Below are 12,564 nucleotides of genomic sequence, written 5' to 3'. Positions count from 1 at the left end.
CATAGAAAGTTGAGCTAGACTCTACCTCTGAAATAGCTGCTCAGAGTTTTTTCTAGCTAGTATGCAGGAAGAAGTTCCTGTACAGTTCTTAGTCTTGCATAATTTTTAGAGTTGCAGCACTGCAGTCACTTTCTAAAAACTAAAACCAAATAGTGAATTGACAGCATATACAAAAGGCTGTGATTAAATTTTAAAAAGTTTTGTTCGCAAAGCATCCCTGGTATTTTTTTGATCAAGTTTGCCCTTTGTAATTAAGGACAACTTAAGCCACACGGTACTGTTCTGTACTAGATAGAGCTTTATTACATGAATGGAAAGTTTTCATGGCAGGGTGTGGGTTACAAAGAAGAATGATTGATGTATTGAAGAGGAAAAAGAAAAATCTAGGGCTAGAGCCATACTTGTAAAGAAACAAACTACTCAGCAGGGAAAATTGAATTGTTAGAATCATGTAAAAGTTTTCTTGAGAATTTGCATTATAAATTTGCAAGCAATCCATCTGGAAGTGTTGCTTCTGTTGCTTCTGTTGCTATAAGCTACCTGAGAGGACATATATGATTGGCAGGCATAGCTTGAATTTACAGTGTACGTGTTAAGAGGTTTCAGTACAGGTCTAACTTATTTCATGACAACACATGAAGGTTAGACAGCAAATATGTTACTAGTTAGCATGATTACATGCACGTAATAGTAGTGACAGCAACCATAAATTGCACTCCCCTGTAGTTCAGGTTGTAAACAGAACTTTGCAAATGGCATTGTCAAAAAAGGGAAGGGACTGGAGTGAGAGGTATGTGTCTGTGGTGGCAGGGTTTAAATCTGAATTTCCAGCCCTTTAAAAAGATCTTGCCTTCCTCTTTTGTTGAGAATTCAAAATTTCATCTCTCTCACTTACAAGTTTCAACTGAAAAGTGGATTTACTGTAATTGTTTATATATTAGGGGGGTCATCGTAAGTAATTGAAACTGCAAGTTGTACAACCTAGCCATTTTTCTTATTACTGTGTTGGGAAGACACACCCCTTCACCTCCCCCCTTTTCCTGAAGAGGAATACGGAAGGCAGTGAATCAGATTTTTCTCTGCGTAAATCAGGAAAGAGCTAAAATTAGACCTTCAGAATTCACACTTTTTATTGCCCCTCAAAGCTGAGGAAAGCTTGGTGGATAGTGTTTTGCGGGTTACTGAATTGGAGAATATTTTAGTTCATTCTAGCTTCTGTAACTTTTTTTTTCTCTGTATAGTCTTCTAGAAAAGTTGTATCCATTGATATGGGTAGTTTCATGCAGATACTTCCAAAGCAATGCTGTCCTGCACAGGTTGGAAACTCCATGTAGTATCTCTGAGTTTGTAAGTCCTAATTCTTATCAGCTGAAGACACAGACACAGCTGTCTTCTGCTCACAGGTTGAGCAGCAAGAAAAGTAATACAGGTAAGAGCAGGGAGGAGCATAAAAATGAAAGCCAGAGAAGTTTCCTGCATACATGACAAATCTACATTGTGATAAGGCTAATGTTCAGTATTAGGTGCCTTGGTAAGATATCACTCAATGTAATAGGTGTACTGGTTAGTTCAAATGTAGGATACTTAGAGTGTATGTATTAGCTGTTCTAATGTGCTTTAATTAGGAAGTCCAAATTACAGACACGTAGGCCAGCATCATTTAAGGTGGTATAAATAATATTAGAACTGGAAGTCCGTCAGGCCTTATGGTTCCTTACACTGTAAATTGTATTAGATGGCTGTTAGAGGAGTGGTGTGAGCTTCAACGCAGCTGTGAAAAGGGGCTGGTTTTAACTACATGTTCCAACTAAATGTAATGTGTTTCGACCTTTGGTCATCTTGAGCAGGTTTGTAGTTTCCTTTATGCGTGCAATACAGTCCGTCAAGTTCAGTTTACTGAAGAGATGTGAGAGGGAGAGGATGGAGAATTACCTGCCTCTTATGTGAGATTTAATCCAATTGGTACCGAGTGTACCTCACTCCAGTGAGACTGCTGTGAGCTGAGCTCTGCATTCAATGTCCTGGACATCCCTCAGCCAAGGAGACTGCTTCAAAGGTTATGCCTAGCTGGTGACTTGCCTTTTGATAAGCAAGCTTACTCTAAGAACTTAAGTCTTTTAGGCATGTCTTTTTAAATTACATGGTAACAAATAAGGAGAGAGCAATACAGGACTGTAATGAGGCTGACAGCCTACATACTCAGTAGAACAGTGGGAATACCTTGTTTTTGCCACAGTTCAGATGGATAAAATCTTTTCAGGTCACTGATTGCTGTAGCAATCCACCTTGTGATGGAGTCTTAGAGGGTTGATGAAGTGTGAAAGAAGGGAGAGGAAGGATAAGGGCATTACCGAAGCCGGGTGGTGGTTGCTGGTGTTGAAAAATCTATTACCTGGCATGGCAGGAGCCAGGAGGTGGCAAGCTGTGCCTCAGGAGGAGGAGCGGCTTCAGGAGTTATTCAGTTACGCATGTAGATTATTAAAACTCTACTATAGTCCCATGTTTTCTTCAGCGCACCAGTTTAAGAACCTCTGTGTCTGTGGTTTACTCTTTGCTTCTCTTCTGTTTTGGGGGATCCCTATAAGCTAATTAAGCTGTTTGTGTGGACATGGGCTAAACTGGATTAGTGAAACATTAATCTACGTTAACCTCTTCTACATTCTCTATTTATTTATTTTATTCCAAATCGTTTCACTGATCCTATTTTGGGTGGGATGCCACAGATAGTGTTTTTTCCAACGACAAAGAAATTCTGAGATTCTCTGTTTCACTGCCATTGCTCTGCTGAGTGCAGCACCAGGTCTCGTTCTAAACTGGTGTTTGTGGATTTGTACAGTGCCTAGTGAAATGATGTTTCTCTATGCTTTTATGGTATCATTTACATTACAAAATACAATGGAGGTCTTACTGTTTTGAAGATTTGATGTTGAGAAGCATGTTGGCCTGAAACTTCCTGAAGTATTCCTGTTTTTTTTTCCTTGGAATTTTGTATGTTTCTGGATTTTATATGTTGTATGACAATTCCTGACAAATAATCTTATAGTTGTAGCTATTTGATTACTGTTTCTGCTTTACAAACTTGCGAGTAATTTGGATTTAGTCTGTGGGGTGGTTTGCATCTTCATTTTCGAGAGCTTTTCCTATGCTTTGACAAAATGATGAGTGATAATGTATATGTGAGGATCATCAAACGTGTTTGAGAGGCCTCCTTAGTCTTCAGCAGGCAATGCTGTTTTCCATTTAAAAAAAAAATCCATTTTACATGGAACTTGCACAAAAGAAAGAAATTATTTACAGATAAATCATGTTTGAAGACCTCTTTATTGTAACTCGGATCAATAAGGAAAGTACGCTCTAGCCATCACTTCTGCTAGAGGAGAGGAACCTTATGAAAAGCATGATCTGATGGTAGCAGTCCTTTGATAGTCGTTAAATGTGGGAACTTGTACTCACTCTGAAACTTGTGGGATACGTCATATTTTTATCAGTTTATCTTCTCTTAACGTCTTCATTTTCTCAGTTCTAGAATAAAACTTTGTCCATTTTTGCTGATGGGTTTGTCTCCTGCATTTGTTAAACCTGCTCTTGTCTTCAGTGTTCTTATCAAAACCATTTCAGTTAGTACTGAATTAGTCAGATGTCTAATTCACACAGAGACAGATCTTGAAACCATGAGTTATTTTTGCCTTCTGGAGATGTGCTGCAATTGGTATTTTGCTGGAGCAGGGTGTTTGCGTTTGAGGCTTCTAACTGATCATAAATTTAGAAATGTAGAGTTAATTGCTTTTTGACTCTGGATATAAGCAAATATTGTTTGTGGATTTTTTTTTTTTTCCCCCCTCCTGTCTGTTGATGGCTATCTAGTGACAAGCACTAGCTGCTTAGTGGGAGAAGTGAAGGGGGAAGCCTAGGCAATGGACTTGCTGGTGCTCAGGTTCTCATTAGTTGTAATGGCAAGAGAACAAGGTGGCCAGCGTCCTGGAGTTGCACAGATCACCTTTCTGTTCCTGGGCTGAACTTTCCAGATGTTGGTGGTGAGCTGTCACTTGAGATTCCCTGCCCTGTCTTTGGAAGTCAGCATTGCTCAATCTGAAGGTCCAGTGGTTTGTTGTATTGCAAGCATGAAGGCTCTTACAAAAAGAGATAGCTAAAGATGGAAGACCCTGCTGTCGTGAAAGAGAAAACGAGCATCACACTTGTGCGGAGGTTGGCATGACAAATATGGTATCAGAGCAGGGTGGCTCTAGGAAAGAAGTGTAATGTGGAGGCACTTTGGCAAGAGCAGTGTCTGTGCAACAGCTGAATTGTTTGATGAATTACAGGAAGGGATGTAAGTGTTGCCTTATGTTTCTGTCTGGATCAGGACTCGGTGGGTTTCCAGAAATCAATTTCAGTACTTTCATACTTTAATTAAATTATAGACAGACTTCAGGTCTAAAAAATTTAAGTGTGTGTTGGAGAGAATGTCTCTTGGGAGGAGATGGGGCGAGGCTTCTTAAAACATATAAGCATCCATTCGGTGGGTTGTTTCGGTTGTTTTTTTTTTTTTTTAATCAGAAGGGAAAAGCAGCATCATGTGTTTTGCAATACTAATCGTCTTAATGAAAAGGTCTTCAAGTCACAAATTTTCTTTTTATTTCCAGAATATGCATGACTTTGTACATAGGTGAACCCAGTGATTGTGGTGTGTGGTTTCCAAGTTCAGGAGAAAATGTGGCCATCAGATTATTTTCTCCCTTATATGTATGTGGAAGAAAAAAAAAAAAACAAACAGGAACAAACCAGCTTAGTAAATGTCTGAAATTTTTCCTCAATTATCTAAAAGTTGACATTACATCATCTGCACAGATGTAAATATAGAAAATAGTAGGTGTGATAAATCTCCTGACTTATTTTTAAAACCTCTTTTACAGAGGACTCTCTTTACTTGAGTGTGTTGGTGTCAGTAAATAGAGATGTGGCATTATGTCCATTTTTCTTTCTCCTTCTGGGAGACTGGAGGTTTCTTTAAATGCTTATTTTCATCTTTTAAGGTTGTTTTTAGCTCTTGTAGAAATGCTGTTATGTTTTCTGTCATTGACTCTGCTCTTTCCCAAGATGGTTATATTTCAGTGGTGGTCTGTTTTTTCCTAACTATCTCCCTCTGTATACACGTTTCAGATTTTCCCAAATATACATTTTTTTCTCTCTGAATAATGATATTTTGAACAAAGTAATAAATAATGTAGTTGAGTGGTTTTGTATGAAAATCAGCTGAGCTGTTGATTTTTCAGACAAACAAGAAAAACAATCCTTCCTTTAATTTCAGTGCTAAAACCCAGAGGATCAGCAAAATAGATGTGAATATTTTGTGTATTATCAGACCTGTCCTAGGTCCTGATTCAGGATAAGTTCCCTGTTTGAGGTAATATTTAAGACTTAGTTTAAACAAAATCCAGAGTTATATGACCTCTTAACTGTGAAAGGACTTCTTAAGCATTCAATGGAAATGAAGTTTTGTTTGGTGTAGTGTGCTTGTTAGGTTCTTTATTGTCTATAGGTGGTGTTATAACTATCTCTGTATATGGCTACTTTGTGGAAGTAAATGTTGTATGAAATAAAGATTCTAAGTTGGATTAGAAATTGAACTTTAAATATTACTGTAAAAGTACAGAACAAACCCAACCAATTCTGAAATCAATTTCTATTGCCATGTAATTGCTGCATGTAAGAAAACAAGCGAGGAGTCGAAGTGTGTTTTCTCTTTTGCAGGTGTTGCTGAAATAGTTCAATTTATTTTAAAACCTATGATTTCATGCAATTGTGCCTGATTGTTAGTGCAGCTGTCAACAGCTGCATGCTCATTTAGCTAATTGCATTCTAGTAAGATAGCTAAGCTTATTTTAAGATATGCGGTTGGGCGCTTTTTTTTTTTAAAGCAACTACACACATTCAGAAGATTTACTGCAGGAAGTTCTGTGCTATCGCAGTGAACAATCATTGCTCTAGAGGAAATTTAAGAGCTTATAAACAAGACTGTATCAGCCAGTCTAGTGTATGGACAGTATCTGTGAAAAGCTGGACCATGCCACTTAAATTCATGTAGTTCTAAAGGGCTTGAAATGGTCTTGTGCTTCGGGTTAGTTTCATCGCCTGCTCTTTGGGAGTATTTTATAGTTTAACATGTAAAACTTTCGTTTAACAAGCAACTGATTCCTATTGCTGCATCAGTATTCTGGTTGTGTACACAGGAACTATGAGCTTCTGTTACATACTGATCATCTCCTTCAAGAAATATGTACCTGAAATGAGAAATTTGTATGAAGTGGTGTATGTATAAAAAGCATATTAGGAGAGCAGACTATCATGCATGCTAATTCTGTATAGAATACTTGTATGTTTTTTACTGGTATGTGTTAGCTACGTAATTACAGTCGACAGTATGAAATTTATAATACAGTGTTGTTTTTATTTGTTATATAGCTTTATGCCAGTATATACAGGCCTCTAAAACCCGAGATGGTGCCAGCCGTTTCATTTCAAGTGCAACAGAAGGTAAAGGAAAAAGTGTGGGGAAAAAAAAGCACAATTTTTTGTTCATCTGATACCCTATCTTCATGGGCATTTATGTGGTTCTTGATCTTTTAACCTTCTAGACTCTCTTCGCAGCTAACTTCTTGTAATAGATGGTGGATACCCTTTTTTCCTAAGTCTTGAAGAAGAAATTAAGTGATGCCACTTGTATGTCTATCTTAACCTTGCATCATCTTTGCATCTTGTCTATTTGTGCTTTTCTTCAGTAACAAAATTCCACTGAAACGGAAGCTTTAGCTATGCTTCAACAAGAACCTGAAATATCTGAAGAGTAGCTTAGAGAATTGCTGTCATGACCACAATCTCAAGATAGTCACGCTTAAGGAAAAGCACAGATACTTAATGACATAGGAATGTTACAATGCTAATCCTTGCTAATATCTGCAGTCTGATTATATGCTAACTAACTGTCTTGCACTTTCTGTTTCTCTTAAAAGGAGTGTGTGCTTAATTCACTTATCCTTGCGTCTACCTGCTGATGTCCTGCTTTTTGGCCTTGTTTCACCTTAAAAAGAGAATTAAATATTTACTTCTATATTTTTCTTTCACTTGCAGGGGAAAACTTTGAACAGACTCCATTAAGACGCACATTTAAATCCAAAGTTCTTGCTCGCTATCCTGAGAATGTTGAATGGAACCCTTTTGACCAGGATGCAGTGGGAATGGTCAGTATCACTTAATGGCTTTTGTTTTTAAGACAAAAACCTACCTTAACAATTGAAGGCATTCATCTGTGTTTTCTTTGACAAAAAATTGCAAAGTCTATTATAGATTGGAAATAATAATTAATTTCTCTAAATGGTGCAGGCTCAAAATGCCTTTTCATTTAATTAGGACATTTTTTAAAAGAAATTAAGTTAAAACTTAGAAGTGGTAAGTCCCTAGGAGAGTTTTTTGTTCTTTTATAACTTCTTTGTTACATTCTAGAAAATTGATAGAGAAATAAATTAGTCTGCAATTAATGAATCTTCTTTGTGCATGGTTTTTCTGTTTAATGGCATGTGGTGTGGTTTCTTAATTTAGATAAAATATAGTACTTTTCTCTGTCAGGTTTCTGGTCTTAGTGACCAAAATACTTTCCTTTATCTGAGGTTGAATTCTGTTATTTTATTCCCATTGTGGTAGCTAATAAAATGGTTATGAGTTTCAGCAGAAGCTGCATGCAGCCCTTTTTAATATGTTCCTTTAGGTTTTCTGATTTAGATGCATGTTACTGTATTGTACAGAGATGTACCACTTAATAGAATTTAAAGTGAAATGTGATGGCAGTCTGTGGATTCTAAATCCTATTTTCACCAATGCTTCTGGAGTCAGGGGGAGAGAAAAGTGTGTTTTAATTGATATTATCTCCCCTCCTCACTTTTTTATAGCTGTGTATGCCTAAAGGGCTTGCTTTCAAGACACAAGCAGATTCCAGAGAACCTCAGTTCCACTCTTTTATTATTACTCGTGAAGATGGCTCACGGACATTTGGATTTTCCCTCACGTTTTTTGAAGAAGTTACTAGCAAACAGATCTGCAGTGCGATGCAGACATTGTATCATATGCACAATGCTGAATATGACATTCTTCATACTCCACCCACAAATGACAAAGATAGCTGCAGCAGCACTGGAGACTGCAATGGCACTTCTGTTTCAAAGCTACAGCGTTTTAACTCGTATGACATCAGCAGAGACACACTCTATGTCTCAAAGTGCATTTGTCTGATTACTCCAATGTCTTTCATGAAAGCTTGTAAGAAAGTACTAGAACAACTTCATCAAGCAGTGACTTCACCTCAGCCGCCACCTCTACCTTTAGAAAGCTACATCTACAATATTCTTTATGAGGTTCCTCTTCCTCCAGCAGGAAGGTCGTTAAAATTTTCAGGTGTTTATGGACCAATTATCTGCCAGAGGCCAAGCACCAATGAACTACCATTATTTGATTTTCCGGTTAAAGAAGTTTTTGAATTGCTTGGAGTAGAAAATGTGGTTCAACTCTTTACCTGTGCCCTCTTGGAATTTCAGATACTGCTTTATTCACAGCGTGAGTACTTGGGTTTTGTTTTCTTATCTTTTAGTTGTACTGGCACAAGGTCTTTTCATTTCTTGAATTTTAAAAAACATACAAACAACAGAATAGCTGCATTAAAGTGGCATTAGCATGCTAATGCAGTCAGGCTGATCTATGTGCAGCTTTTAATGTAAAGAAAAGAACTGGAGTTGCAAAGACAGCATTGCATTGGCTCCTGTTTTTAGACACCTGAACTTAAAACTTTGGGCTTTCACATAATCTCCTGTATTCATGGACTGACTGTCCCCTTTATTGTTGTCTCTGGAAATGTTGTGCTGTTGGATAGAGTAGTACGCCTTCTCCCATGTTCCTCTCCAGCTGCTTAGCTGAATTCCCTTCTATCTCTGCAAATTATCGATGCATTTTGAGAAGATACATAGTTAATTATATATGGTCCTGAAGAATAATTAATGATTCAAATATAATTTTCTCTTTGAGTACCCAAAGTCACATGTCAGTTGTTATTTTGAAATAAAATTACCTGAAAAAAGTTTTATTTGACTGAATTTAAATCCCAGATCTCTGTTAAGGCCTTGAAACAGTTATTGCTGAAGTCACGTAGATAAAGCTTGCTTTGAAGAGGATAGGCAGCAACTAAGCTGAAATAGCATCTGTGGTAGTGATAGCCATTTTTGGTGTTGAAATTTGTGAGTACTGGGCTTCTTACTCTGCATCCTGTTACTCTAACGCAGAGCATGTGGAGTTATGCCTAAAGATAATTTTTCTCCTTTTTTTTTTTTTTTTTGTCCCGAGCTGAGTAATGTTAGTCCAGACCCACCCATCCATAATGGTGTGGTTTAAAGTAGGCAGACTGCATTTTGAACACTGTTTTATAGTAATGGTAAAGAAGCCTAGAAGACCCCAAGACAAATCTAGAGATAGACCACAGTGTAACTGAAATCTGTTTTCGATATTTTCTTGCGTTGAGCTGTCACTGAAATATGTAGAATACAAATGATAACTATTTATAAAATATAACCTGCAGTTATTAGCAACATCCTCCAAGCATGAAATACAGATGTTTGTGTGTTGAGATGTGTGCATAGACTAAAGCCAAAGATGGATTTTGTGTGTATAGTCAAGGTGATTAACAGCGTATAATGGCAGCAGGGCGTTATGTCATAGTTGTTGCATTGTGTAAACACTGTGAACTGCCAGAGAAAAACTATACAGTAATTGAAACACAGTCAAAAAAACTTATTGTACTTAATAGTGGTTACTCTCTTGGATTTAAAAAACAAATTGCTTTGCTTATTATTCATAAAGAATCTAGAAATACTTGCCTAGCTGGCAAACTTCTTTTGTGGTTTCTCCAGAAATGGATTAGACATATATATGTTTGGGATTTAGGGAGGGTTTGTTTATGTGGATATCTGTATCCCACCAGTGGAAGATTCAAATATCAGCTCTTCCATCTGAAGAAGAATGCAGTCCAGTTGGCCTGTAGTTGTGCTTGAGACCTCCTGTGGTGCAAGTGCGTGTGCCTGGCTGGTTGGAAGCACTGCAAGAAAAGCAATGCGTGTGTTGCCATATCGGAAGAGTATTCCCTGATCTCCTTTCAGGCCGTCGCATTATAAGTACTCTTTTCTGCTGGGCTGGAACTCGGCTCACTTTTGGCTAGTCTTCTGTATTCTGGGATCTTTTTCCAAGTCATATTAATAGGTTCAACATTTTTTCTTGGGCACTTTCCAAGTGTCTGATCAGTGGCTAATTAAAGAAGCTTAAAATAGCACTGGAACACTTGAACTTCTTGTTTGCATGCACAGACATACGGAATTCAAAGGGGTCCATGCAGCTGAAGGCTTGCGGGTCTGGATCTTTATGACAGTTCTGTCCGCTGTTCCCCCACCTCACCCCAAGCTTTGGCTGAGTTGGGCTGCGTTGCACCTTATGGAAGTGTCTTGTCTGTCCCTATCAAGTTCTAACCTATAGTTTCTGGCTGAAAAGTCATCTTTCAGTAGAAAAATAATTTTAGTTATTTGCTTGCTGACTTTTGGCCCTCAGTTTTGGTGAACTAGCTGTGACAGTGCCTTCTCAGTAATAGTAGCCATAGGTTTTTTTTGAAATGTAGCTTCTCTTAAGTACTTTCTGAGGGATCTAATCTCTGACACTTTTTTTTTTTTTTTTAACCTGCTGTTTCTTCTTAAAAAAACCCTTTGGCACAGTTACTCAGAATACTTTCAGGGCTCCTAGTGAGTTGATAACAGAAGTTACTGCATGCTGCTGGCGTTGCCAACAGCCAAGATGATGACTTTGCTAAAATGCTTTTGATACACGTGTAGTTTATTTTTGTATTACTTGAGATGGGAGTGTGAAATATTTTGAAGTTCTAGAAAGTCAACTTTTTCTTCCTGTAATTTCTGGTTTTGTCTTTTCTAACCATGATATTCTGTTTTCTGCTACATGGCAGTGAATTAGAAAAATGTTTTAGTAAAGCAGTTGCTTGCTTCGCATAAAGGGATGATATCAGTAGGAAAACAGAACTTCTGACTGAGGTTCTGATTGTCTATACCTTTACTTACCAGTTTTCTTCTTTTGCTTTGTTTTGGTTTTTGTGTGTTTGGGGTTTTTTTGTTTTGTTTGTTTGTTCGTTTTTCAAACTGGAGTATGCTCCTAATACATTCTGCTCTTTCTTCTGTATGGTTGATTAGCATTCATTTTTTGCTGTTTGTAAAACAGGGAATGTTGAATGTAGATTGAGGTCATGGTGGACTCAGTTCTAAGTGGAATCAGAAATTGCTTGAACTTTTGTAAGGGCTTGCTTATGTTCTTGCATGTGCAGTAGTGTAAGATCTAGGTTGTCCTTCAGAATATAAATATTTTTTTTATGTCCTTTAGGTTTGTTAAATCTCTTGGTGCTCAAACCTGTTACAGTTGATGTGGTTGGGATCGTTTCTTATTCTCCTAGGTCAGATGAGATTGTGATATTCACTGGGTGGATTTCGATTTAGAACAGTATGTGTCAGGATCAGAGAGTTTGCTTCTAAGATTTACTTTTAAAAACAAACAAACAAACAAACAAAAACTCTTGGAGGACTTTGCCAGATGCAATCCTTTTTGAAACAAATTATTTAGCATCTTAAGTTGCAGTCAGTCCTTGGAATAGGAGTAACTTCACTTGGCAGTGAATGTGTTTTTCTTAAAGATTCCTTTGACATGTTTCTGACTTGATGCTTCTGGAAATTCTTCTTTTGTCCCACTATATTGGCACAGCCTGTATGTTTTGGATCAGCGTAAGCCAAATGTAGGGAATGAATTCCTTGGTTTGATTGTCCTCTTGAGAAAGTTGTCTCCCATTTGGGAAACTGTAAGAGGAACGCAGGTGCTTATAAGACAGCGAAGAATCTGAAGCTGCTCGTAGTGCTGGGCCAGTGCTGAGGAATGCTGGCAGAGAGACAGCGGTGCTGAAGGAGGCCTTCAGTAGTGCCATCACCAGATTATCCTGCAGGAGCGCTGGTTTTCATTCCTGCAATTTATGTTGCTCTTGTATCTGTGAAACAGACTTATTCCTTATCTCTGTAGAGCACCTAGAGCTCTTCTGAAAAGTGTGCACTGAGTTAAGACAGCTGTGAAATCTGCTTGGAGATTTTCTAAACAGCTACAAACAATAAAAGGAGAAATATAATGCACCACTGCCACAGACTGTGATCTTGAACAGGTTTTATTTTCTGGGTATTTGCTGTCTGCTGCCATATTTAAGTACCAATAAAGTTTTTTTTCTGCTTTGCTTTGCTTTTGAATCACTTCTCCCCATCTTTCTTTCATTTGCTTAAAATTATGTTCACTCTGGAGATTTAAAGTATTAGTTTTATTTCTTTGCCGTATTAGTCCCATGTTGCCCAACTCTCATCTTTTACATAGGACGTTTTCTTCTTATGCCTCCAGTGATTTAGGAAACTTGCTGCTTGGTGCAGGCATCTTTAATCAGCCTGT

At 37.8% G+C, this 12,564-nt stretch overlaps 1 protein-coding gene across 3 annotated transcripts in view; it reads left to right on the top strand.

Annotated features, from left to right (window-relative positions):
* The window catches only part of DENND5A (DENN domain containing 5A), a 71,484-nt gene that overhangs the window by 14,024 nt on the left and 44,896 nt on the right, over positions 1 to 12,564 (top strand). For all 3 annotated transcript variants that reach the window (XM_082317588.1, XM_082317587.1, XM_082317586.1), the window contains exons 2-4: positions 6,463 to 6,534; positions 7,129 to 7,238; positions 7,944 to 8,604. In XM_082317588.1, coding sequence (XP_082173714.1) covers positions 6,463 to 6,534; positions 7,129 to 7,238; positions 7,944 to 8,604 — 843 coding nt within the window. The remainder of the gene's footprint in view (positions 1 to 6,462; positions 6,535 to 7,128; positions 7,239 to 7,943; positions 8,605 to 12,564) is intronic.

The sequence above is a fragment of the Platalea leucorodia genome, assembly GCF_965183815.1.
Source record: "Platalea leucorodia genome assembly, chromosome: 7".
NCBI classification, from domain to species: Eukaryota; Metazoa; Chordata; class Aves; order Pelecaniformes; family Threskiornithidae; genus Platalea; species Platalea leucorodia.
This window is presented reverse-complemented; position numbering and strand designations above follow the sequence as displayed.